Source organism: Orcinus orca, chromosome 17, assembly GCF_937001465.1.
Source record: "Orcinus orca chromosome 17, mOrcOrc1.1, whole genome shotgun sequence".
Classification (NCBI taxonomy): Eukaryota; Metazoa; Chordata; class Mammalia; order Artiodactyla; family Delphinidae; genus Orcinus; species Orcinus orca.
In genome coordinates, this window is record NC_064575.1 from 86788162 (window position 1) to 86815213 (window position 27052).

Below are 27052 nucleotides of genomic sequence, written 5' to 3' on the forward strand. Positions count from 1 at the left end.
AAGCCTTCTCCCCTCCCAGCCCACCCTGTTTCCCTCCCGCACCCATCTGCCCTCCCTCCCCCAGGTGCACAGGGCCTGCTCCATGCCCCTTGTCCCACCACTTCGCGCCCTGGCTCAGCCCCCTCTGACGGGCCTTTCCCAGCCCATCCTGAGGCAGTCCGAGGCTGGGAGGGCACTCACAGGGCAAGGTGGCCTGGTGTCCTCCCAGGGACATTTCATGGACCTCGGCATGACCAAGCAGCCCTGCTACCAGCCTGCACACTCAGCACCCTGCTCCACTCTCCCCAGTCCTGGCTCTCCGCCTCACCCTGCTCTCAGCACAGGGTCAAACGGCGGCTGACGCCTAGAGAGCACTGGGTATGAGCTTACACACCCCCTGTCACATGGCTCCCCAACCACCTGCTCTGCCTACATCCCATGTACAGGCCCCACGCGTGCCACCGGCGCCTCCCCTGGTTCACGCTGTCCTGCCCCACAGCCTTCTGGCTCTGCTTCTACGTGGCCTGCCGGTTCCTGCCTCAGGACCTTTGCTCCACCCCTCATCCCAGCTCTCAGACACGATGTCCCCTCAGAGGCCCTGTAGTCCACCCTGCCTGCCATCCCCCATCCCACCACCTGCTCTGATGCCTTTGTGGCCCTCGTTCGATGCGTCTCTGCTGGAGCAGTGGTCTCGTCCACACCGTGTGCCCAGAGCTTGGCATGCATCTGCACACAGACAGACGTGCCCGAGTCCTCGGGTGCCGAATGGACAAATGAACATTCGGGAGGCTTCACAGATGAGGAGCCTGTCGCTCTCGGAGGTTCAGTAACTACCAGAGTCCAGCGGCAGCTCAGGTGTGTCCAACCAGCACAAGAAAAGCCACAAGACTTTTGAGGAAAATGAGGCTAGAGGCACAGTACTCAAAACGTCATCAATGAAATATTTAAGAAGTCTCAACAACCTAATAAAAACGACAGCACAGTTTTACATATGTTACATGGTTAAGAAATACCAAAAATACTACAATAAATATGGCATTTGCCTTGAAGAAGACCTGAAGCCAGTTTATAGAAGTGGGCGGGGGCAGGGTCGTGGCTTGTGGGTTACTATGAAGTGAGTTGTCTGAAATCGGATGGGAAGTTGTGACCCGGATGTGGCGAGGTGTGGCTCAGCACAGAGAGGAGGCAGTGAACTGAGGCACTGGCAGATGTCTGAGGTGTGTGTGTTTTGCACGTTCCTATGTTGCTGTGGTCCATTCATCTGGGTGCAGTTTTTGCTTTCTGTTTTCACCCATTTCTCATAAACAAAATTGCACGTAAACAAACGGAATTTGCCTTATGTTCAAACTGCTCCTAAATATATCAACCATGTTGAAACAAATTCACATTTTCAAAACAAGCATTTTAGCAAACCGTATTTTTTTAGGATTCCCTCCTATAACCAGATTTTTCAGTAACACGACAAATTAAGAGAGTGCACCAGAGAAGGTACTCATCTACATCATAAACTGTAGCATGAAATTCCTCAAGCTGGGGCTCAAGGACCCAGACTGGCCAAAGAGGGGTTCTGGGGTCAGAGTATCCCAGCTGCGGGACATCAGCCTAAACACTGTGGTGCAAGACGCTAGGAGGAGAGGACTGTCACGGGGAGTCTAAGCGTTGGTCAGCCCAAGCAGGTGTCCATCATCACCACCAAGCAAATGAGCTTAGCTCTAGCGAGTCCTCGGGTCACAAACCCAGGGCACAAACAGCAGATTCTAAGGACACTGGGTTTGGGAAAGTCTTTATTTCTGATCTGCTGAAGAAGGGAGGAGAGAAGAGACACTTTCCTAGGACCAGGCAGAAAAGGCTGGCCAAATACGTCACAGGGGGGCTTCCCTGGTGGCGCAGTGGTTGAGAGTCCGCCTGCCGATGCAGGGGACGCGGGTTCGTGCCCCGGTCCGGAAAGATCCCACATGCCACGGAGCAGCTGGGCCCGTGAGCCACGGTCGCTGAGCCTGCGCGTCCGGAGCCTGTGCTCTGCAACGGGAGAGGCCACAGCAGTGAGACGCCCGCGTACCGCAAAAAAAAAAAAAAGTCACAGGAAGAAGTGCGGGCAACTCTGCCCCCCTGATCCAACCGGAGCCCCGCCCAGGGCTCACTTGCAGGCATGGGGACCGGGGCAGCCTCAGGGCCAAGGGCAGGAAGGTCTGAGTGGCTGCTGATGGGGGTGGCCAATGCCCTGTGCCAATCCCAATATCTGACATGCAGCTTGGTGACCTTATCAGGCCAACCCAGCATGTGCATGTTGGCCTTGAGCTGCTCCCCTTCTAGCAGCTCTCCCTCTGCCAGCCCTGAGCATGGGCAGATGGGACCCCAAGTGTCGGAAGTCTGTCACCACAACCAGGTGTTGAGCACCACGTGCAGGCCCCTACCTGACCTCAGCTCTCAGCCTCAGGGTCATCTGACCTTCAAGACAAACTCACTCCCCTGATGAGACAGTCCAGCCTGCTGTGACCTCACAGCCCCTCTCCCACCGCTCTCCAGATTCAGGCCTAAAACCAGGCCCCTCTGTCCCCGGCCGCTTCCCTCTGTGTTCACAGAGATTCCTAATGAAAATCCCTCGTGAAGGTTCTGTTCGATAGGGCTGAGCTGAGAGCTGGGAAGGCAGGTCTGCCCTCAGCCGCAGGGCCGGCAAGGGTCTGACACAGAGGCACCTGGAGCCGGAGCCAGGGGCGGGCATGGGCTGGGGGCGTGCAGGCTGGTGTGGAGGCAGGGTGGCAGAGTGCCCGGCTCACGGGAGATGTGAGGACCAGGGAAGCGTGCAGTGGAGGGGCGGGCATCGTCAGGCATGAAGCTGGCGTGCGCTTTGAGGAGCTGCAGGTGCAGAGGGGAGGGGGCAGGCAGGGACGTCTGGACTCTACCTGGAGCCGAGGGGCAAGGGCAGTGGCAGGGCCAGGCAGGGCCCATGCACTTGCCCTGCAGGGTTCACCCAGAGCCCGTGGAGCGCTGGGAGTGGACTCGAGGACCCAACAGAGACGAGTGTCCTGCAGCCCTGGGGTCACAGGTCATGCAATCACGTGAACTGGTGGTTAAAGCTCCTCCCTTCACTCCAAAGCCTCCGAGCCTTAACGTCCCACCGGGTGTAAAATCCAAACCCCTGTGTGAGCCCCACACGCCGCCCTCTGCCTCTCTGACTCGGTTGCCACCTCTCTCTCCGTGGCTCATTCCCCTCCATCTCACAGGCCTCCTGGATGGTCTTCAAAAGTGCGGCAGGCCTGCTCGTGTGCCCAGGGCCTTTGCACTGGCTGGCCCTCTATCTAGAAGGCCTGCCCCTCAACATCCTAATTTCTTGTCCTGCCCCCACCTCGAGTCCCCTCCCAAGTGTCACCTTGTTGGGGAGGCCCTCCGACCAGTCTGTACTGAAGGCCATGGCCTCCGCTTGCTCACCCTTTCCCCGCATTACGCCTCCCCACGGCCTGCATCACCACCACCCTCATCATCCTTCTCTCTGGCGACTGCCCATGGTCCCGCCGGGCATCAGCTCTGAGGCAGCAGGCCTTTGCTGTGTTCCCTGCACCAGTGAGAGATGGCGTCGATGGCTGCCGTGGAGCAAACGACCAAACGTACGGTCCTTACAGAAGCCACCAGAGCACACTGCAAGCCCACGTGGAAGAGGGGGAGACTGAAGCATCAGAGGGCCACGTGTCCTCTGGCCTAACCCTAGCCCTCGCTGGCAGGGCGGTCCTTGGCTCCGGCCCGTCAGATCTCAGGCCCCCCCCACCTCCACGCCCTCTGTGCCCCCCACCCAGACTTTGAGAATGCCCTCCAGTCAAGGAACGGGGCTGGGGAGCCTGGGGTTCCCGCCAACAGCTTCCAGCCTGCCCTGCCCTGGGCAGCTCCTGCCATAGAAATGGAGCCAGAGAGGGCAGAGGTTCCTTGTTTGTTCCCTGCTGTCCCCCCGCAACGGCACCTGGCAGGCTTTCAAGATCTCTGGGCTGATGAGAAAACGCATTTAGCTCTCCCTCTGTGCCAGACGTTGCCTCGCTATTTTACACACATTACCTCATCTAAGCCTCACAACAACAGTAGGAGGAGGGAGCGTTATTACCCCACTTGACAGACAAAGGAACAGAGGATGCGGGCTGCCCCGGCCCACACAGCAAAGCTGGAGATGAGCCGCCTGACCCCTCTGATGCTGCTGAAGGGGAGCCCTGAGGGGGTCTCCCAAGCTGGGGTGTGAAGTGGGAGCAGGAATCAACTGAGGGTCAGGGTAGGGGGCACACGGGTCTGACGTGGGGCCTGTGGAGCCTGGGGGCCTGGACCCCAACCACTCACGCCCAGCAGCCCTGGCTCCTAGCCCCCGCCCCTCTCTCGGGCTGACCAGCCCTCCTCCTCCTTGCTGCCCTCCAGATAACACTTCTCAAAAAGCCGAGAGGGCCCTGCTACCAACAGGGAGACGTGGCCAAGGCTCCAGAGCCTGGCAGAGCCCTCCTGGCCCCTGCCCTGGCCTCTAGTCCCTGAGCCCTTCACGAGGGGTGATGGACGAGCCCCGGGGTTGGTGACCAAGGTCTCACTCCTAGAACATTCCGCCTCTAGCCGAGACCTGGACAGTCTTTCCTCTGAGGCTGCTCTTCCTGACTCTGGCTGGCAGGGCCCCAGGTAGATGAGCAGGTGCCCCTGCTCCCCACAGGGCCGGCTGCCTTCCCACGGCCCTCCAGACCCAGGGAGGGCACAGCCGGCCCCTCAGAAACCCAGAGGCACGTCCTCCTCAGACACTCAGAAGGCCAACTAGCACCTGGCCTGTTTCTACCGCTAGCCAACGCATCCTCTCCAGCTTCATGGTGGGAATTCTTTCAGAAGAGAGGAGAGAGGGTTGAATAAAGATGCACTGATACATTTCTTGAGCACCCACTGTGTTCCAGGGCCTGTACTGGGCTCTGGGATGCAGAGTGTGCTGCGGTCCTTGTCCTCTCCGGGACACCACCCCGAGTCCTCCCTCTGAGTGGAGCCTTGATCCAGAAAGACCCTTTGGCAGCTGTGCAGAGAGGATGCAGCAGAAAGGCTGAGGCTGGATGCAGGGAGAGCAGGCCAGAGACTAGGCAGCCCGCCCCAAGCCCCAACCTCGACAGCTGGGAAGTTGCAGGAAGCATGGGCCCGTCGTGGGGCCCTGGAAAGCCCCGGCACTTGGCATGGCTGTGTCTCGGTGCCTCACCTGTAGGAGGAGGGGACTGTACATCTGCCTGGGGCGGCGGGTGTTGGGACTGTTACAGCAGTGCCTGGAGGGTGTCGGCCGACTCCGTGGGAGCGCAGACTGGGCAATGCCCCCAGGAGCTCCTTGCCAGCACCAGGATGTGACTGTGAGCCCACAGACCCTGAGGTTAAACAGGACGGAAATGATCACACGGCCGGTGTTGCTAGAACTGCGTTAGCCACGTGCAGACTGGCCCCTCCTCGGGAGGGGACAGGAGGTAAAACGGGGTGTGGACAGAGGGCTCCAGGGTGAAGGTGCCTGTTCTTCAGCAACTTAGTGCCTTGAGAAGGTGGCTTTAAAGCCAAGTTTACTAAACCTACAAAGAATCCCAAGCCACGACAGGAGCAAAGACCCCTGAGGGCCTTGCCAAGTTGGCACGCCGAGCTGAATCTAATGCGGCAAATCTGAATGGGGACAAACGGCGCAAAAGCCCGTGACCCAAGACCAGACGGGGGGTCTGACTCAGCATAAGCAAGTGGGAAAACACCGAAGGTTTGACTGCAGTGGATTCCTGACGAGCCCGTGGGGAATGCAAAGCCAGAGCAGAGGCGTGGAGGTCCCCGTCACTCTTACAGCCCTGACCTCCCTGTAGCAGGACCTGAGAACCATTCCACAGTGACACTGGCCAGAAACTCAGACGGAAGAGCAGGACAGAAGACATTGAGGGGTGGCCCCATGCGTGCACGCCCCAAACTCCTGGCCCCAAATGCATGATCCAAATTAACGTGGGTCAATTTTTGGATGAATCCCTTGCTCGCCAGATTTTTGCTACTCTCAATCCCAAACTCAAACCTAATAGATTTGGATACCAAAGGACACTGTCTATGTGATATAACAGCAAAAAAAAAAACAAAACAAAGATGAGAAAATTAAAGAGAGCAAATGAAGCCTGAAGAGGGTGAGTACAAGGAAAGCGGCAGGAGGCTGCAGCTCAGCACCTGGGGGAGCCAGGTCTTCTGAGGAGAGGCTGGTGGCAGCAGAGGTACAGTGAGCTGCAACCAGGCAGTGGGGATAGCATCTGGCCCGTCCCCGGGCTTCCAGAGCTGGAAGGGGCTGGGGAGCCCGCAGCTGCACCCCTCCTCCTGGGAGCTGTCGTGCCCCCATCTCCTCGTGACCTTCCCGCTCACTTCTCACACTCAGGAACCCGGCATTAGCCCAATGGCTCTGCCAAACAGCCCTCCCTAAGTCCCTAAGGCCGATGCACACTCTGTCCTCCTGTCATCTGGCCTCTCAGCCCGTGGCTGTGCCAGCCCAGCCCCCCGGGCTCCTCCTCGTGTCCCTGTGGCATTTCCGTCCTGTGTTCTCTGCAGGCTTGTCTTGCTCTTCAAGGCCCAGGAGGCCTAAAGCCTATTGTCTTTCATGACTTACTGATTGCTGGGTGACCTCACCCACCGCTGTGGCTGCATGTGCCGTCTAGAAGCTGATGACCCCAAGTGGTATCTTGCCAGTCCACGCAGCGGGCTCTGCCCTGGGACCCGAGCGGTAACCACTGCTTCCCTGAATTCACTCCTCAGAGGCTTCACGGCACCCGCTCTCAGCAGCGCATCCAAACCTGACTCAGGGTCTTTGCTCTAAACTCGGTCTTGCTCCCTGCTGGGCGGGGCCCCCAGCAGCTGTGAGGCTGTCCCTGCTCACGTCCGTGCCCAAGACCAGGCCGCCGGGTACCCGCTGAACTTCCCTCCCCCGCACCACTGCGTCCAAGGCACCCGCGCCGCTTGCTTGAGTGACTGTGGCGGCCTCCTTACTGCGCTCCATTCAGCGGCTCTTTCTCTCCAATCCATTCCCACGTGCCCTTCTCAAAGCCTTCAAGGGCTTCCCAAGGCCTTTAGGATGAAGATGAATGTAAGCCCTGCGGCCGCCAGTCCCCATCACAGCCTGGGCCCTCTGTCCTCCGCGCCCCGCCCCCGGGGCCCCATCACAGCCTGGGCCCTCTGTCCTCCGCGCCCCGCCCCCGCCCCGCCCCCGGGGCCCCATCACAGCCTGGGCCCTCTGTCCTCCGCGCCCCGCCCCTGCCCCCGCCCCCGGGGCCCCATCACAGCCTGGGCCTTCTGTCCTCCGCGCCCGGCCCCCTCGTTCCTTCGGCGGCACACTGCCCTGGGGCCTCTGCACGGGCTGTACTTCCGGTTGGAAGCTCTTCTCCCACCAGAGACTCCTCCTTCGTGTCACCTCAATCATCACTTCCTCAGGGGAGGCTGCCCCGAGCCGACTGGGTCTACCCTACCCGCCGCACCCTCTCCCGGCACCACGCTCAGCATTCATCACGCTGGTAATTCGACATTTACGTGTGATTGTTCGATTCTCCGCTGCTCCCCACTGTACTTCATACGGCCGATACGGCAGGGACAATGCCTGATTATGACTAGGATCGAACCCCCAGTTCCTAGCACAGAACCCCCAGTTCCTAGCACAACGCCTGCCATACAGTTGGTGCTCAGTATATATATTTTTGGAGGAACGCAGCACTGGTACATGGGAAATACAGATGGTGTATCAGTCAGCGTTCTTGTATATTGAGAGGTTTATTTTAAGGAACTGGCTCACACAATCGTGGGAAATAGCACGTCCGAAGTCTGTGGAGCAGACCAGGAGACCAGAAACTCAGGCAGAATTTCTAGGACAGCGTTGAGGCACAATTCCTTCTTCCCCGGAAAACGTCAGTTTTCTATTCTTAAGGCTTTCAAATGATTGTATAAAGACCACCCACGTGACTGAGAATAATCTGCTTTACTTAAAGTCAACCTTCAGAGCAATGACTAGGCTAGTGTTTGACCAAATACCTGGGCAGCACCATAGCCCAGCCAAGCTGACACAGAAAATGTAACCATCACAGATGGCAAGGAGGGCAGCAACCCAAGGAGAGGCCAACAGCGCGGTAAGACGATTGAGAGAGCCGTGACAGGCTTATTTTCACATGCTGGAGGAAAACCCAGCAGAGATGTTCTGTGAAGAGCTGAGGGTGTGCAGAGGGGATCTCTTCCACTGAAGAAATCTCAGCCCTGGTCCCCAGGGCCAGAGTGATTCAGCCAGGATTACAGTCTGGGGCGTCAGAGGAAGGTGAGGGCAGGCCCCCCATTGTGAGGTCCAGGTAGAACGCTCCACTCAGACTGGCCCCAGCCCTGGCTGATCTTCGACTCCATCCTCACCCTCACCCTCCTGCCAGGAGTGTGCCCTCTGTCTTATACCAGGAAGTCACCACCCTCTCCTGTTCAAGAGCAGATGCCCGCAGAGCCAGTGGAGGTCACAAGGACGTGGCCTCACACAACTCCCAAGGTCAGGCCTGCAAATTTCTCTGTGTAGACGGCTCTAAAAAGGGGGAGTGCGATAAGGACTCAGAGATGTGAGTTCTTAGAACCTGATGGGGAATGCAGTCTTGGGTTCTTGAAGGACTATAGTCAGGAAAATTCAAGAAGCCAGAGAATAGTGGGCACAGAGGGGGCACCGCTGGGGAATTTGGAATAGGGGAACCTGAGTCATCAGAAATGGAAACTCCAAGCTATAGGGAGCCGACTGCTTAGACGAGGGAGCCCCTGGGCCAGCAGTCAGGGAAAGGCTCTCAGCACCTGGCGTCAGAAGAAAGCATAGCCCAGTGTCCCGCTGTCCAACATGTTAGTCCCCAGGAGAAGGCTGACAGCTAAATCCAGGTGCGCCCAAGATCCCAAGGGAAGGGCACCCTCTCCAGGAAGGCAGGTGATGAGTCTTCATTCAGCAGATGTTCACTGGTTACCTACCTGCACGGCACTCGGCCCTTTGCTGGATGCTGGCGAGTCGCAGTCCTTGCCCTGGATGTGAAGTGAGTGAAACAGCGCTAAAGAGCTAACTGCACAGAGCCAGGTAAGTGCTGTGATGGAGGACACGCCTGCGGGGAAGCCTAGAGGGCGGCTGTTGGGAAGCTCCACAGAGGAAAGCCGGCTGGACAGAGAAGGGGTGGGAATGTTCCAGGCTGAAGCAGGGCCTGCGCTCAGGCCTGGAGGCACGGAGAGCTGAGCCTGGTAGAGCAGAGAGGCCTGGAGGAGGTGCAGCCTCTGACCTCACAATACCCAGGCCCATGGGCCAGCCTTGCAACTTGCAAACTCTAGTGCCCTCTTCCAGCCCGGGTGAGGCCCCGGGCCCTGGGCAGCCTCCAGGTGCAGCGCCCTGCTGACAGCCGCACCCTTCCCGCTGCCCTGGGGCATGTCTCTACTCACCAATTACGAGGGGCTTCGCCATCAGATCGAGAGGCTGGTGCGGGAAAATGAGGAACTGAAGAAGCTGGTGCGGCTCCTTCGGGAGAATCACGAGCTCAAGTCGGTGATCAAGATGCAGGCGGGTGGCCTGGGCATCAGCGGGTTCAGCAGCAGGCTGGGCGAGGCAGCGACCGACCCTCCTCAACACCAGGGTAACTGCAAGGGGCCTGGGTTCAAGAAAAGCGGGGAGGGAAGGGTGAGACTGCACCCGAGAGGAGAGACTCTGTGCTGGGGTCTCGGGAAATCGTGGAGAGAAGGGCGGAGATAGCAACAAACACCGGGTGAGGGGAGGGCGAGGACATAGGGCAACCACGATAAAAGAACAAAACTAGGCACCAGCCCCATTCACCTGATGGCAGGAGTCCCTGCCCACCCACACACTCCTCCCCTCAGGTGAACTTCCAAGCAGCTCCACACACTGAGAATTTCCCAGCCCTGGAATCCAAAGGTGCTGCCCCACTGGACCCAACACGGCACCCACCCTCAGCTTCCCCCCCTCCCCTCCATCCCCCCGCCCCCAGCACCCTCAGCCCCCTGCCCCATCCCTCTCCACTCAGAATTGACCACCAGAGTCTAGAGACCAAGGAGAGAAGCCAGGACTGAAGCTTGAGGTTTGAAATCGTTAGTGTGTGACAGCCCTGGGGCTGGAGAGGAGGTATGGGGCAGGGTGAGACAGAAGAATGGGCAGAGAAGTTAGGGGCGTTCACACAGAAGCTGCCCAGGGGCCAGCTCTCCCCAAGCCACCGCATTCTGGCACAGAACTCCAGGGAGTACAGGAGTCCTAAAATCAAACCTGACCTCCCAGGTTGTTACAAAGGTTTATTTGTCAGGTAAGCAGATAGAACATAATTTAACAGTCGTTAGCTTGACTGATAACTTTTAACTGACATATCATATGTAAGCCTCCATTTGTGCTCTCGGCCAGGGGGAACCTGGGAGAAGGAAATTCAGTCTTGGAGGAAGAGAATAAGTTGCACTTTGGACAAACTGACTCTAAGACGTTCTCACGACATCCACCTGGAGCACCCAGGAGGCAGCGGAGGTGTGAGCCTGAGGCTCAAAGGAGAGGTCAGGGCTAGAGAGAAAAGATGGAAGAGTCACTGATAACTGAAGCCGCAGGAGGGGTGAGACGATCTGGAAAGAGAGAGGAACAGTGAGGAGAGACTGGGGACAAGTCCTGAGTCAAGATAGGTAGAGAAGCTGGCAAAGGGGCACTCAGAGAGACAAGGGACACCTCAAAAGTGTAATGTCACAGAAGCCGAGACAGCTTCGAAGGGGACAGAGTGTCAGCGGAATAAAGGCTGCCTGAGAGGTGGAGCAAGAAAGGTGCTAATGACCTGCGTTGGGAACCTCGGCTAGAGCAGCTTCAACCGCACTGTGAGCAGGAAAGGCCCAGGAGTGAGGTGGAGAGTGCGGGAGAAAACGGAGAGAATAGACGGTTGACACTTCGTTCATGAAGTAGGGCTTGGAGGGGCGCCAGCTGGAGAAGGGCATGGCGTCTAGAGCTGCTTTTCCTGATGGCAGAGACCTGAGTTTATTTCTATGGAAAGGGGAGATACGAAAGAGAAAAGGAATGCTTTACAGAGCAGAGGCTGCCTTGACTGAAGGAAGAGCATCCGTCCACTGCCGGGGAAAGGAAGGAGGAAGGGTGGGTGAGAACACCAGGTGGGAAGCTGCAGAACTCCGGAACCGTGGCTTCAATTTTCTCTGGAAAAAATGTCATTCTCTGACAGTCAGGGTGGAGAGAAAAAGATGGGGAAAGTCTGAAATAAAGTGAAAATGGCAGGAGGAAGTGAGAGGGGAACCGGGAGGTGTGTAACGGGCGCAAACGGTGCCGGCATGTGTGGGCTTCGCAGGCAGCAGCCACCAGCCGCCTCCAGCAGCACTGGGCTGGCGGGGGTGCGGACAGACATGCGGAAGGCAGGCAGGTGGCCATAAGGGCCGGTCAGCGACAGCCTGGGCCCACCACGGAAAGGAGTGGACGCCAGCTGGGCTGGCACATGACACGGAAGAGGCCAGCGTCCCAGAGACCTAGAGAGGCCGGCAGCCAGGGCAGAAGGCACACCTCCGTGGGCAGAGCGGGTCGCCTGCGCGGCGGGAAATCAGTAACCATCGCTGTTGGCTGCATTAATTTCACGGGGAAGAAAGGCCATGCGGTTCAGGCGCTGGCCTTGCGAACATGGCAGGGGAAGGCGGAGCCAGGATGCATGGGGACTGAGGGCTCAGGGGCTCTCTCGGCCCGACGTCTCGCAGACGGAAGGTGCGCGGGGCGTCGGGGCAGGGCTCAGGGGCTCTCTCGGCCCGACGTCTCGCAGACGGAAGGTGCGCGGGGCGTCGGGGCAGGGCTCAGGGGCTCTCTCGGCCCGACGTCTCGCAGACGGAAGACGCATGGGGACTGAGGGCTCAGGGGCTCTCTCGGCCCGACGTCTCGCAGACGGAAGGTGCGCGGGGCGTCGGGGCAGGGCTCAGGGGCTCTCTCGGCCCGACGTCTCGCAGACGGAAGACGCATGGGGACTGAGGGCTCAGGGGCTCTCTCGGCCCGACGTCTCGCAGACGGAAGGTGCGCGGGGCGTCGGGGCAGTGGGCGCAGAGCGGAAGTGAGGGCTGCGCCGAGGGCTCAAGCCCCCACCGCGGGGGCGGCCCGCGCGCCGGCTCCTCCCCCCGAGGGGTCGGGCGGGGAGGCTGTCAGCAGGGGGGCAGGAGGGCTTCTGCTGCCCTTCCGCTGGGCGCCCCCTCCCCCCTCCTCCCAGGCCCCCACCCTGCTGCCCCTCTGTCTTCTCTTGCTTCCTTAGGCGGGGAGCAGCCTTCTTCCTCTTTCCCGAAGGGCTTTGAGCAGCCCTGCTCCTCACAGCCTCCCTCCCCTCCCCCAATCCTCCCGGGGCCTGTTACCCCGGCAGGGCCTCCCTCCTCCCCTCAGGAACCGTCCTCCCCCAAGTCCCAACCTCCCACCCCGGACCCAACCCTACCCCCGCCCCACCCCCACCCCAGGGGTTGACCCTAAGCCCCCGGATCCATCACTCGTGGGGCCCCAGCCCTCCCTCAGGATTGCCTTCCTCTTAGGAGCCTTGTCCCCCCTCAGAACCCAGCCCCCTGGGGACCCCATCCCCCCTCAAGACCCACCTTCCTTTTGGGACCCCTGTGCACCCTCAGAACCCACGCCCTCACAGCCCTCTCCCCTCAGGACCCCATCCCGCCCTGCCCTTCTTTTAAGACCCTTGTCCCCCCTCAGAACCCGCCCCCTTCTCAGGGCCAGTCCCCTCCTCAGGACCTGTCGCCATCCCCCCTCTCTTTCTCACCTGCCGCCGCCCCAGACCTCTTGGAACCCTGGGCTCTAGCGGCCTTTGCTCACCCGTCTCGCCTCCTCGAGTCCGGCCTCGAGCAACACCTTCCCGCCCAGACCCTCAGGCCCCGCCCCTCAGGGCAGCTCCGTTACGCTAGCTCCGCCCCTTGAGCGGCGCCGCAACTCTGGCCCCGCCCCTACGCTCGGGCTCCGTCCCGTCAGGGCCCTCCCTGGCGCCCCGCCCCCTCCGACCGCCGGCTTTGACGCCCGCCACATTGACTGACCCCCGGCTTCGTCCCCGCGTGGACCGGGGGGTCTCGGTGGCCGGGCCGCCCTTGCCCGGGTGTGGGCCCGGCCTGGTCCTCGCGGGGCCGACGTCCTCGCGGAGGGAGGGTTCCGAGGCCGGAGAGGCCACGGGTGGTGGGCAGGCCCGGGAGGGACCGATGGGGAGGCTCTGCAGCCCGGAGCCCGAGGGCCGGCCAGGGAAAAGGCGCGAGGGGCGCGGCCGAGTGCAGGACAGTGTGGCGCACGTCCTGACCGACGCGACGAGGGGCGGGAGACCAGAGTGGGGCCCCTCCAGAGTCCCGCCCTCGGCCTCGGCGGGAAGGATAGAGCTGCCCCTGTGAGGAGCAGGCTGGGGGAGGAAATCACAAGTTCGCTTAAACGGTTAAAACATTGTAAACTGCATTTGTAGATCTAAGACATTTGCTTTTCTTTTTAGCTTCAATAGTCCGATGTAACAAACAAACCTTCCTGGACCCAAATAATTCTTATGTATAAAATAAACATAGGGCTTCCCTGGTGGTGCAGTGGTTAAGAATCCACCTGCCAATGCAGGGGACACAGGTTCGAGCCCTGGTCCGGAAAGATTGCACATGCCGCGGAGCGACTAAGCCCGTGCGCCTAGAGCCCATGCTCCACAAGAGAAGCCACCGCACGGAAGAGTGGCCCCCACTCACTGCAACTAGCTAAAGCCCGGGCGCGGCAACGAAGACTCAAAGCAGCCAAAAAATTAATTAATTAATTATTTTAAAAAGCTAAAAAAAACCCTATATAGATGCAGTGAATCTAAGTTCTCTTTAAGTTTCTAATACTGTATGTAGTAAAGTACCTAGGAACATTTCAACTCGTAAATCTAAATCAGCAAAATATAAATTATAAGGTTAAAACAAACTTGCACATTTTGCATTACAATACAAAGCTATAGGACTGAAATCTCTTAAACCGAGGCTCGACCTGGGGCTCCTGTTGGCTCAGAGCACTCCTGTTCATGAGAATTCCCTGGAGGTCCAGTGGTTGGGACTCTGTGCTTTCAAATGTCCCCATCTCCCAGCCAGAGATTTCAACAGGCTGCTCCTGAGATTCTCATCGGTGACCCTAATGGGTCAAAAATCCATGGACATGGCTTCCCTGGTGGTGCAGTGGTTGAGTCCTGCTGATGCAGGAGACACGGGTTCGTGCCCCGGTCCGGGAAGATCCCACATGCCGCGGAGCGGCTAGGCCCGTGGATAATCCTACACTGACCTTTTTTAATCATCAAGTTTTATCTGTGCTCATATATACATCATGTTCTTCATATTTATTGAACACTTTCTGTGGCCCAAGTACTGTTCTAGGCACTGGGAAACAGGAGCAAACAGACAAAGCCCTGCCCTCACGGAGCTTCCATTCTAATCGAGGGAAACAGGAAAAACCAATAAGTCAATGGAGAATATCTTGGAGAGAGATAAGTGCTAAGGAGGACATAGTCCAGAGGAAGGGGAAGGAATGGGTTGGGTGAAGGAAACTGGTGATTTGGGATGGAAGAGCTCATTGAAGAGGTAACAACTGAAAGGACGGGTGGAAGTACGTGGCCAGCTGTGCACACGGGAAAAGCGTTCCAGGCAGAGGGAACAGCAACACAAAGACAGAGGCAAGAGCGTGCCGGAGCATTTGAGGAACAGCAAGGAGGCCCGAGGGGCTGAAGAAGAAGGTGCCAGGGAGAGACCAGGAGGAGAAGAAAGTCAGAGAGAGGACGAGCCAGGTCACGGGGGACACTGAACTGCCTAGCACTCAGAATGAGACGGTGAGCTAGCTGGTGGGCATTTTAACTGGAACAGTCTGGCTGATGTGTGAAGGGAGAGGCCAGAAACAGGTAGCAAGCCAGGGGGCTCCTGCAATAATCCAGGCAGGGTAGTGTTGGTATGGACCGGAGTTGGGAGGAGCACACGTGCTGGATTCTGGATATACGTACTTGAAGGTGTTGCAGACAGATGGGATGCTCGGGGCTCCTGAAAGAGAAGTGTTGAGGCTGCACCATTTGAGGCCTGAGCCACTGAAAGAGCGAAGACATCGGCGGCCGGCACGCCAGGGCGGCAGAGTCCCTAGCAGAACCCTGGGAAGAAGGGGGTCAGGCCACTGGGATGTGAGTCAGAGTCCAGCCCAAGAGTAAGCAGCCTGCGCTGGTCCAGAGCGTCCGAGCTGCATCAGCTCCTGCGGGGAAGCAGACTCTAGGTGGGCCTTGGGGCTGCCCCCGGGGGCAGAGGATGTGGGCCCAGAAGCACCTGGAGGAAGCCGGGTGACCGGGAACCTGGATGCCAAACCAAGACAGGATTTCAACAGGGAGGAACGTCCCGCCGCGTGGACACCGCTCGCCACCTGCGAGAAGAGCCCCGTGAAGCGTGCGCTGGGTTCTGCGACGCGGGGTCACCAGCCCCTCGATCAGTGTTTGGGTGCAGGGATGGAGAAGGAGAAAATGGACTGAGATGCTGAGTTGGTACAACGCCCAGGGACATCTGCGAGGGACACAGAGGACACCAGTGGAGGTGGGGACATCAGTGAGATGGAAACCAGATCCCCTGGGTCTCAGAGACCATGAGGACCTGGCCGCGCAGGCACCGTCTTCTCTCCCAAGTCCTGAAGACGCTGCCCGAGTGGTCCTTTCCCATGTCATCCGGACCCTAGGCTCCCCCAAGAGGAGACAGGCTGGGAAGGACAAACGCCCTGACTCGGGTCTCCGTGCCCCGTCACCCGTCTCTGCCGCACCGCCTGCTCCTTCCCTCACGCCGTTCCTCTCCGTGGGATACTTCCCTTTGGGCCACAAGCTTCACTGTCTCTTCAATCCTAAAGCAAAAATCCAAAAAAGCCAAAGCAAGAAATCATAAAAGACTGGTTGATTTGATTCTGAAAATTTAAGTTATTTGTTTGGGAAAAAATAACAAAACTTAAAACAAAAATAAACGGCAGGACATCCTGGCACACATTGTGCAGGGCGGCATCAGTGTAACAAGTCCCGGACTTCTCAGGGAATGTCAGATGTTTCTGAGGGGTCTGAAAGTGGATAGACTTAGCAGTGTGCGTTAAGAACCTCTCAAATGTCTGTTTTCGGGGGGAAAGATAATAAAGATTTATATAGTAGAATTTTTGTCACTGGGAAAACTGGAGACAATTGATTCTCCCAACAGCCGAAACAGGCTCAATAAACAATGGCACGTGCACAAGCCGGGCACCACCGCAGCCACGATAAGCGCTGTTTTCCAGGAACGATGATGCTGAAGGTAGCCGTGGTGCAGGCCCAGTAGGAAGAGGCAGGGCACATAAGGACACGGGCCACGTACGCAGTCACCACACACGTGTGCGTGGCCTGGGAGCTAGGAATGGACTTTACCTTTTTAAAGAGTTGAGGGAAAACCCAAAGGAGTCTGCTGGTTCACGACATGCACTGAGTCCATGAAATTCTAATATCGGCACCCACAAGTAACGTTTTGTCACCAAGCTTCCACGTGTATTTGTTTCCGTGTTGTCTGTGGCTGTTTCGGAGCCGTGACAGCAGAGCTGAGCGGCTGCAATAGAGGCCGGATGGCCAGGAGAGCTGGAGCTCTTTTCACCAGCTCTTTACAGAGGGGTTCGCCAGCCCCTGAGCGACATAAACACGTGGAGAAAGTCTTCAAGCCTTCGCGGAGCTTTGCTATATGATGGACGGTGGGATAACAGGACCACCAGTGGTTTTCATCTTTTCTGACTTTTCTGTATTTCCATTCTTTTCCTATAATAAGCATGTACTGCTTTTTTTTTTTAATGTGGAAGTTTTCAATCAAACTGCACACTCACAGAAACCTTTCCTGCACCCTCCCTAGGGGCCTTCTCCCCCAAACAGCGGTCACTCAGTCATCCGAGGGCAGTCTCCTCAGGAACCCAAGGGCAAACGGGCTCCCAGGCCCCACGCAGGGGAGAAGCAACACCCCCTCCTCTGCCTGCATCCCCGGCGACAGGCAGGCGGGGGCCCTGTACGGGCCAGGCACACCCTGGGCTCCACAGGAGGCTCCCAGCAGCTTTGAGCTCTGGCCTCCCTGAGGGTCCCCCACGTGGTGAGGCTTGGCCGTCCCCAAGAGGACAGCAGTCAGGAGGCCCGGGCCCACTCCCCCACCACCTGGGAACAGAGGGGTCCACTTGGCGACCTACGTGTTCAGACCCTCCTCTCCTCCGTGAGGGGTCAGCGGCTCAAGGCAGTGGGCCTGTCTGAGGGACAGGCAGCGTGGAAGGTCCTGGTGGCTGGGGGCCGGCGTTTACAGAGGTGATCCTGGGAGGGACCAGGCTCCCTCGGAGCACAGGGATGAGGGGCCAGACCCTCGCATGGGATCCACTGAGCAGCCCCACAGATGCCCGCTTACAGGTGAGGCTCAGAGAGAGTTGGTCAGCTCATCAGAGGCACATGGGCATCTTGGTGCAGGCCCTGCCCCAGTGGGGAGAGAGCCTGGGGTCTCAGTGCTTTCTCCGTGTCCCCCAGGTGTCTTCCCGCCCCCGGCCCCGGCAGCAGCAAACGAACCCGTCCTGGAAGAAGGGATGGCGGCTCTGGTGCCCCTGGCCGACACGCTAGACAGCCCGCAGCCCAGCCCCGCGGCAGGCCCCGTCGTGAGCGCCCGGATGGGCCCTCTCAACACGCTGCTGCCCGGCCTGGGGCCCGTCTCACAGAGCAGCCCACTCTCCAGCCTCCTGACTGGCCCCCTGAGCGACCACCTGGCCAGCCCCGTGGCAGTGCCCCTGGCGGACACACCGGCCAGCTCCCTGGGCCTGCCCTCGACTGGCCCCCTGACTCCCAGCAGCCCCCTGACAGGCCCCCAAGCTGTGCCTCAGAGCAGCCCCCTTATGGACGCTGTAACAGGTTCGGTGGCCCTCTCTCTGAGCAGCCCCCTGCTCACCTCCACGGCTGCCCCCCTAGGTGTCTCTCAGAACCTTCCGGCCAATCCCGTGAGCAGTCTGGTGCTGTTGGAGGCCCCAAGGGTGTGGCTGGCAGAGCCGCTGCGAGGATGCCCCTCTGGACCCCATCCCTCAGCGGGTGGGGGGCCTGCTGCCACCGCAGAAGGTAACCGGTGCAGGGGGAGGGGCAGCGGGGCCCCAGGGGGTGGGGCCCCTGCCAGGCTGGTAGGCCCTGGCCCTGCCTCGCTCTAACCCTCCTCCTCTCCTTTCTGCCCCACCCCCACGTCGCTAGCCCCGCCCTCCGCTGAGCACCCCCAGCCTGCCCAGGAGCCTGAGCCCCTCAGCATGACATCTGTGGGTGCGCCCATGCAGACCTCCACGCCCGTCGGTCCCATGGGCACACCCAGCCCCGCGACAGCCTTCTCCTACGGCACCCCAGACGCCCGGACACAGCCTGGTGGCCCCCAGGGACAAGCGGTCTCTGCCTCTGTCCCTGCCTCGGCCACCTCCTACAACATCACCATCCTCGCCTCTGCCCTCACTCCCGCTCCCCAAGCTGCCACCAGCTATAGGCCCTCAAGCACCCCGCACACCTTTGCCCGCACGCACCGCTCCCCGACCCGGCTCTCGCCCACCCTCCACTCCCCTGCACACAACCCCCACTCCCCGCCTCGAGCCTCGTCCTCACCGGCTTCAGTCAACGACACCCGAGGTCCACGCGTGGCAGAGCCGTCTCGGAAGAGCACCCTGCAGTTGGAGCGGAAGCTAGCCCACCGGAAGACCGGCAAGTTCCCTGACAGCTCCCGACGTCAGCACGGGTCTGGGGTCTCCTCAGCTGCCCTAGGAGACCTCCCAGGCACCCCCCTGGGCTGCTGACCACGGTCACTGACCACTCCCTCCACCCCTTGTTGTCCCCAGAGTCGAAGCAGCTGGCCTGGGAGAGGCTGGTGGGGGAGATCGCCTTCCAGCTGGACCGCAGGATCCTGTCCAGCATCTTCCCCGAGCGTGTCCGGCTCTACGGCTTCACGGTCTCCAACATTCCGGAGAAGATCATTCAGGTGTGTTGTGCCTACCTGCCGCTCACCGCCTGAGGGCCTACCCCGCCACCTGCAGGGCTGGGGACGGCCTTCCGGGGGCCCCTGCACTCCGGCTAGGCAGAGCGCATCAGAATCTGCGGGCACCCTGGGATGGAGGATACACCGCACTCAGTCCAAGTGGCCAGCAGGTGTCCGCGGCATCTGGCAGCAGGAGTGTGTGGTCCCAGCCACCCGGGCGGCCTTCCCAGAGGGCAGAGCAGCAGAGGGGCCCCAGCACTGTCAGGCCTGTGAGCTCCCACTTTGCCACTGCCATGGCCTCGGGTCTGCCAGGCCCCGCTCCCACGGGCCCTCCCCAGACTGGCAGAGCTGCCGCCTTATGTCTCTCCCTCGCCCTGTCCAAGTCCTCAAGTGTCACTGGGGGGTGCAGGGGAGGCAGTTCTCAGAGCCTCTGAGCAGCTGGCGGCCTGGTGGCCAGGGTCTTCAGCCCGGGCTCGTTCCGTATTCCCAGCATGCCCTCCACTGAGCCCGCTCCCACTGAGGGACACAGAGGACGATGTTTCCCAAACACGCTTGGGCGCGTCTCCTCGCCACCACGTGTAGGAGGCACGTTGGAGTGGCAGCCGTCGGGGGCTTGGGCTGCGCTGCGACAGGATGAGCCGGTGCGCGCCCTTCCCCACCGACACGCCCACTCGGGTGGAGCGGGGGTGGGGCAGGGGTGGGGCAGGGGGCGGGCGTCGGCGCCGCGGCCCTTCAGCCGTTTACTCTTCCCTCGCGAAGTAGCCCTCGGTGCTCCCGGCCTCTACCTCTCTGGCCGTCCTTATCCGTGGATGGACTGTGGCTCTGGGTCTGTGAGTGGGCAGGAATCACGTTCAGTGACAGTGGGCTCATCTGTGTCCCGGTTTGAGCTTGCCTTCTTTTGTTAAGGTGTCCTTTGGTTAGGTTTGTAATTTTAATGAGACCAAAATAATCCACGTTTTTTATCCACCTTTTCCTCTTTTTTTTTTGGCCGTGCCACGTGGCATGCAGAATCTTAGTTTCCCGACCAGGGATGGAACCCGCGTCCCCTGCAGTGGAAGCGCAGAGTCTTAACCGCTGGACCGCCAGGGAAGTCCCACATTCTCCTTCATTGTTTGTACTCTTCGAGTCCCATTTAAGGCTGGAGCTGCCGGCCCCGCCTCAGTCCCCTCTCCCAGTCCCACGAGTGTGGGCTCCAGGTTTGCAGGTCTGGCCCTGCCCAGGTGACAGTGTCCTAATCCTGGGAGGCCAAGGGAGCCAGGGCATCTCTCCTTCCAGATCGTCGTAGCTCCTCTTGGCCCTTCGCTCTTCAAGATGAATTTTAGGATCAGTCTGGCAATTTCCAAGAAAAACCTAGTCCAAATTTTTAGTTTTTCATTGGTTTATAGGTTGAACTGGGGAAGTTTCCCATCTTTGCCATGTTGGCTATCCCTGTGTTGCTTGTGTCGGCGGGGCCAGCTTTGGCCATGCTGGATTTGACGAGCCTTGACTCCTACCCTGGACCACCGCCACCACGGCTGTGCCATGAGTGCAGCCCGGCAGCGGCTGTTTAAAACTTGGCAGATGACGCAGGAGAAGCACAATATTTATGTCTCTAAAATGCTGCATCTGATATCTAGTTGGCAAAGACTACACTTAATCATAAGTGAAAGTCTAGTTGCCCACATAGAAGTTAGACATCAAGCTATGGAGAGAGGTTTCTGGTTGTTTGAAACTGCTGTTTATGCGGAGGATAAGGTGGACCCTCCAGGAGGGTGTGTGCGTGCAGGTCCTCCGCTTCCACGTCGCTCTCCACCTTGCCTGCGAGGTGCCGCTTATGCCGGAGAACTTAAGTCACGGCACTAAACGGCAACTCTTTAGAGAAGAGGCAAGAAAAGGAAGCAGAACGCACGTAAGGCAATTTGTTTGGTATTTAAGGACGTCGAGGAGCTTGGTGCCCCTGAGCCTGTGCTTCAGGCTCCACCTCGGTGGCCTCTGGGTGGTGGTTCTCACCACAACACTCCCCTGGTCATTCTGCCCATCGGCCACCGTCACCAATTCCACGGCCTCCGGCCCATGCACCTTCCATCCAGCCATGACCAGAGCTGCAGGATCATACACTTGCTGCCCTTGTTCCCAGGAAGCGCTCCACTGCAGCCCACCCGCACGGAAGCTGTCTTCAGGATAGCCCCTGGCTGGCCTTCTGTAGGTTGACTGAGCTCTGGTCCCACCTGAGGATCATAAAGATGCTTCCTGGTCTCAAGCCATCCTGCCTACTTGGCTGGATTATTCGTTGATTCCCATCTGCATTTAATTCCACTTTGCCCAGGCTTTCACTTCCCTTCATCAAGACATCTTGTTTATTTCTCTGCACATTGACCTCCAATGTTGGCGGTTGCTAGAAGCCCTAAATTCTACCTAGATTCACCAAACCAGGCGAAACCTGGTGTCGGCCCACTGGGGTCCTTTGCTTCCCGAATGCCGTAGAGCTTTAACGCTGAACACTGTAGTGGAACCCGATATTCAATGAGGACTCGTTGACTTTTTCCATAGAACGTGGCTATCTACTTTTGTGTAAGTTCGCAGACAGTTATGCTGTCTTTTAAGCTCAACTGAAAGTTATCCCAGTGCTCATTACTGTCAGTTCTTCTACCCAAACACAAAGATCTGCTCCATGGGAGATGCTCTGGCTCTCTTCCTTTCTGCGCCCTTGTCCTAGGAGACCCTGAGTCCAGCTGCATCAGTGTGAGGGTGACTGAGGGTGGTACCTCGGTCCTGCCCATGGTCCCCCCGGGATGCTCTCTAGGCCAACGCATTGGCCTGCTCAGAACATTTTTGATTTCTGTGTACTGATTTGTTATTTAGCTACCTTGCCAAACCCCCTCGCTAGTTTTGATAGTCTGTATATCATTTTGGCTTTCCTCTGTAGACAATCATATCATATAGCACTTAAAAAATTTTTTTTTTGTTTTGGCCGCGCTGGGTCTTAGTTGCGGCATGTGGACTTCTTAGTTGCAGCATGTGGACTTCTTAGTTGTGGCATTCGAACTCAGTTGCGGCATGCATGTGGGATCTAGTTCCCCGGCCAGGGATTGAACCCGGGCCCCCTGCATTGGGAGCTCAGAATCTTACCCACTGGACCACCAGGGAAGTCCCATACAGCACGTTTTAAAAGCAGATCATAAGGCTACCTCATCTTGTCTCTGACGTGATTACAAACACACACTTCTAGTCTTCCGGTTAAGTGCGATGTGTGTTCCAGGCTTTTTGCCAGATCTTCTTTCGACAAATCAGTCAGAGTCCTCGGTTGCACACAACAGAATCCACACTAGCTGATATAGGCAGAAAGGGGTTTATTATAAATGTTTAGGTGTTCAGACAGGCTCCAGGAAGGACACCAAATTGGGCTTGCCTGCTACACAGCCAGTAAAAATGCCAGACGGCAAGGGAGTGAACACGCCATCGTCGTTGCTGCCCCGGGAACAGCACGCACACGCCTAGTCGGATGCCTGCAGTTTGGTACGGCTGCCCCGAAGAACCAGTGCCACAGCCAGTGCGCTCTCCAGAGAGCCCAGCCCCTGCCTGCACTGTCTCCTCCAGGAGACGAGGTCCACGCACCTGTACTTGCTGGGCGGAAACCCAGGTCAGAGGGGTACCTGAGCCACAGGGGAGTCTGGAATAGGTGATGTTTAGCGTCCAGCCTCTTAGAGTTCAGGAAGGTGCTAGGATGCACCAGGACAGAAGCCAGTGAGCCACATTCAGCATCTGCCTCACCAGGTGAAGAAGTTCCCTCTTCCTCCTTTGTTCAGAATGCTTGGTTTTGTTCTTACTCATGAACAAATACTGAACATTTAGAATGTTGTTTCTCTCTCTCACTGAGATGACCACACAGTTTTCTTCCCCCGCCCTTTTCTGTTAACATATTGATACACATGAGAAGATACTCTGCTCATAAACCACACTGCGTCCCTGGTGTTTATAGATGCCCTGGGAGGCTCTGTTTGCTGTTTATGAGTTCTGCAGCTTCGCTACATTTTTAGAGATCGTGCCAAGTTTCTGTGACAGGAATACATGGCTTAATAGCCAGAGGTTTATCTCTCCACAGGGTTGTGGGACCCTGCTGACCAGCCCCTCGCACACGTCAGGGTCCCCAGGGTCCCCGCGTCCCGGGACTCGGCCTGGGGGTGGTGCTCGAAGTCCCAGGCTCCTCCCCTTGGCTCGGACTTAGTGACATCAGGTCCCCCTGCAGGATGGTGGGACACGTGGTGGTCTCAGCTGGGCATTTCATTACCTAGAAGAAGGGGGAGGCGCTGCCCTGTTCAGTGGAGGGTGTGGACTTTGCTCATCCTCTCTATTGAGCCTTCTTCAGATTGTGTTTCCTCACTTCTCATTATTATTTCCTCCCTTCTCCTTCCGTTAGCTTTGCTTTATTTTCCTTTCTTGGGTTGAGCTCTTAAATCATGTTATTTTACATCTCTTTTGTTTTTAAATAACTACATTTAGGACAAGGAAGTTCCTTCTGGTCAGGGAGATATTCAAAATACTCAACAACCGGTACCAGGGAACCCCAGCCAGAGTGGACCCTGTTCTAGGATCCAGGCAGAGCGGGAGGCTTCCGCTGTTCAAGGCTGGTGGGGAGAAGCGACGGTCTCCTGGCAGCCCCGGCTATGTCCGCCAAGGCTCCAGCCTGACTCTGGTGGCACTCTGGCTGCAGCCCTGCAGGCTAGAGGGGTGGTGTGTGGCTGTTCAGGTCTGACTATCTCACGAACTGCCTTGCATTTCCTCTCTAACCCCTGAGTCCGTCGGGACCACCATCTGAGGGGCGTCTGGCTGCCCGTGAGTGTTGGCTTCTAACACGCCTGCCCTGCGTTTGGAGAATGAGGGCCGCACCACGCGGATTCTCTGGTATTTGCTGCCATTTCCCCTCACTGAGCGCATGGTCGGTGCTGTGTGTGGTCCAGGACGGAAAGATTGCGTGATGAGCACGTGTGCTGGGTCTCGCAGGTGTGAGTCTATGTGCCTCCCCGCAGCCCCGCCCCCCACATATCCCCTCCAGCGCCAGGCCCTGCAGCTTCGCCCTGTAGAGATTCTTCCCCTCCACTCTGATTGTCTCCACGTCCACCTCCACAGCTACATTCTCTCCTCCACTCCTACCCCGTGGTCCAAACTGCTGTCACCTTAACTGGTCCACAGCTAGCTTGCCGCTCCACCTGTTCAGGCCTGGCTAGCGGCAAGCGTTCAGAGTATGCCAAGCGGGCGCCAGACACAGTCTCTGCCTTCGGGGAGCTCACTATCTCCCTCCGAGGCCTTCAGTCAACAAGAAGAGCCGTCAGGAGCTCTGCCTCTCGTTCTTCTCCCCACCCAGACCCGGGCTCACCGGGGCCAACTTCACCGCCCTGGGCGCCCCTCCTTCTCTACTCCTACGCCTGTAGACGTGACCCCCGTGCAGCAGAGCTGACTGGCCCGGGTGCTGTGCTTGACGCCCCCAGAGACGTTTCCTTTGTCCTCACAGCAGCGCTGTCAGGCAGTGCAGTGTTTCCTGCAGTCCCAGCAGGGAACGCGAGGCTCACACTCAGCGTGGTGGCGGCCGTCGAACCCGACTCTCCCCGGGGGCCCTGCTCTGCACCCGGCGTCCTGGCACCTTCCATGCCATGCATGCTGCTCCCCAGCCTGGAAACTTCTTCCCTCCACTGTCCTTGTCCTCCAGGCCTCGCTTCAGCGACCTCTCCCTCCAGGACCCCATCCCAGTGGCAGCGCCTCTACCGGGCCGTGTCCTCACTGTAAACTCTGAGGGCCTTTTGCTCACACCTGAACTGGGAGGGCTCGGAGATCTGCAGAGTGAGGATGGATGGACAGAACCCTTCACCCTCTCTCGCCAGCTTCCGTCCAGCCCCTGCCAGTGGTCAGCACGATCTCTTAAAACCATAAAGCCCACCAGGCCTCTCCGAGCCTTTAGGACAGGCACTCCGCTCGCCCGCCACCTCCAGCCCCGTGCTCTGCTCAGGCCCGCAGCTTCTCAGGGGAAGCCTGAGGGGACTGCGGGCGGGGACCCACACCCGCTGCCCCCGTGCTGTTGGGGTGCTTGTCCTACTCTTCCCCACCCACTCCCCCTTGTCGCCCTCCACTCTCAAGGGGTCACCTCCTAGGGGCAGCCCTGGCCTCGTCTCTCAGCGTAAATGTGCCCCCGTCGGACTCCTGCTCGTGTCTTAAGCTCCGTGTGCCCAGCCTGGCACACAGCAGGAGCCCAGCCACGGCCGGGGGTGAGCAGGTGACGGCTCTCGATGCCCCCGCAGGGGCCGAGGCTGAACGCTATCCACCGGCTTGCTCCCCGGTCGCCCCGGTGTGAGCAGCCGCAGGTCCGCTTGCTCACCCACAGATGCCGGCTGAGCTCCTGCCGTCTGTCCCCCCGGGGCCTGGAAACAGGCAAATGGAAGAAGATTCAGGCGCCCAGGTCAGGAAGCCAGGCCCATCCTAGTGTCACCAGGCAGCAGAGGTGCGAGCCTAGGGCTCTGGGGGCCCCTGGGCTGAGCCCAGGCATCAGCCTGGTGCTCTGCTCACGTGACCATCCAGGGAGCGGACAGGGAGGCCTTCCTGGAGAAGGCGGTGCCTGAGCAGACTGTCCCGGCATCCCTAGCAGGTTGGGAGCCAGCCTGGTGGACGTCTGGGGACCTGCGGGAAGAGGGTGAGCAGGGCCAGATCCGGGCCTTGCCAGTCCACCCTGGCCCTGGAAGTTGGAGCAGTGGAAAGTGCAGGGGGGCTCTAGCGGGGAAAGACCCTGTCCCACTACGTACACTTCAGACCTTCGTTCTGCAGGCCTGGGGGCAGTGGTACCAGTGACAGATACCTAATTTGCAGGACCCAGTGCACACAAAAACACAGGGCTCCTTGTTCAAAATTATGAAGAACTTCAAATGGCTACAGCAGAGACGGCCGAGGCCCCAGAAGGCAGTGGAGGGAGGGACGGGGCAGGGGGGTGACGCTGCGGGACGCAGCTCAGCCCGGCAGGGCGGTCACAGGTGATGAAGATGGAGGCAAAGAACCCGGTTGCTGGCAGACCCCGGGTCCAGGCGCTAGGAGCCAGCACCCGGTGGCAGCAGACCCCGGGTCCAGGCGCTGGGAGCGGCACCCGGTGGCAGCAGACCCCCAGCGCTGGGACTCAGGGCCCTGGCTCTGGGCCTGGGGTCATTGGTGCAGCATGAGGGTGGGAAGGGACGCCCGCAGGGGGTGTGCAGGCCACGGGGCGCTGGGACGGGGGGCCCGGAGGAAAGGCTGAGAGGAAGCGGGGCGGGACCCAGGAGGCAACCCCGGGGGCTTTGGGAGGCCCCCGCGTCTTTCATCACCCCCAGCCGTGCTCTCTGTCCCCGGCTCCCGTGGCCCCTGCTCAGTCCGAATCCCTGGCGGTGGATGGAGCAGGTGACGGGGCCTCTGGGACCCCCTCGTCTTTCATCACCCCCAGCCATGCTCTCTGTCCCCAGCTCCCGTGGCCCCCGCTCAGTCCGAACCCCTGGCGGTGGATGGAGCAGGTGATGGGGCCTCTGGAACCTCTCTGCTCAGGCACAGCCCACAGGGCTCCCCTCGCCCTGGAGCCCACAGGCGTCTCTCTCGGGGCCTCCAGGACACCCCCCTTAGGACACTCCCTCAGATCTGGATCCCCCCACAACCATACCCCCCGGCCTCCGTCGCCCCTCACCTGCCTGCCTGCTTATGTGCTGCGGTGGGGCCAGAGGGTCCCTGACGGCTGCTGTCCCCTCAGGCCTCCCTGAACCCCAGTGACCACAAGCTGGACGAGGAGCTGTGCCAGACACTCACACAGCGCTACACGAGCATCATGAACCGGCTGCAGAGCCTGGGCTACGACGGGCGGGTGCACCCGGCACTGACCGAGCAGCTGGTGAACGCCTATGGCATCCTGCGGGAGCGGCCCGAGCTGGCCGCGTCCAAGGGCGTCTCCTACACTGTGGATTTCCTGCAGCGCGTGCTGGTGGAGACCGTGCACCCCAGCATGCTCGCCGATGCGCTGCTGCTGCTGTCCTGCCTCAGCCAGCTGGCGCACGATGACGGCAAGCCCATGTTCATCTGGTGATGCTGGCTCGCTGTGGCCCGCACCTGGGTGCACAGCCATTAAAGCTCG

General features: G+C 59.2%; 1 protein-coding gene and 1 long non-coding RNA gene across 2 annotated transcripts; one reads left to right on the top strand and one right to left on the bottom strand.

Annotated features, from left to right (window-relative positions):
- Positions 1-628: 628 nt before the first annotated feature.
- On the bottom strand, positions 629-12825 carry LOC117199690 (uncharacterized). Its single transcript, XR_004481013.2, has 3 exons — positions 12732-12825; positions 9397-9602; positions 629-1998 (listed from the first exon to the last, which is right to left on the bottom strand). It is a non-coding gene; the product is annotated as an uncharacterized LOC117199690 (long non-coding RNA).
- Positions 9053-27052, top strand: SPATC1 (spermatogenesis and centriole associated 1). Its single transcript, XM_004265255.3, has 5 exons — positions 9053-9593; positions 17481-18056; positions 18183-18698; positions 18809-18948; positions 26675-27052. The coding sequence occupies exons 1-5, from the start codon at positions 9383-9385 to the stop codon at positions 27002-27004; spliced, it is 1773 nt and encodes a 590-aa protein (XP_004265303.1). The 5' UTR covers positions 9053-9382; the 3' UTR covers positions 27005-27052.

Bases quoted from the DNA above. Each gene is read 5' to 3' on its own strand.
- SPATC1 (XM_004265255.3), top strand. From the start codon at position 9,383: ATGTCTCTACTCACCAATTACGAGGGGCTTCGCCATCAGATCGAGAGG. The intron at 9,594-17,480 runs GCAAGGGGCCTG...CGTGTCCCCCAG, and splicing joins TCCTCAACACCAGGGTAACT to GTGTCTTCCCGCCCCCGGCC. The intron at 18,699-18,808 runs GTCAGCACGGGT...TGTTGTCCCCAG, and splicing joins GTTCCCTGACAGCTCCCGAC to AGTCGAAGCAGCTGGCCTGG.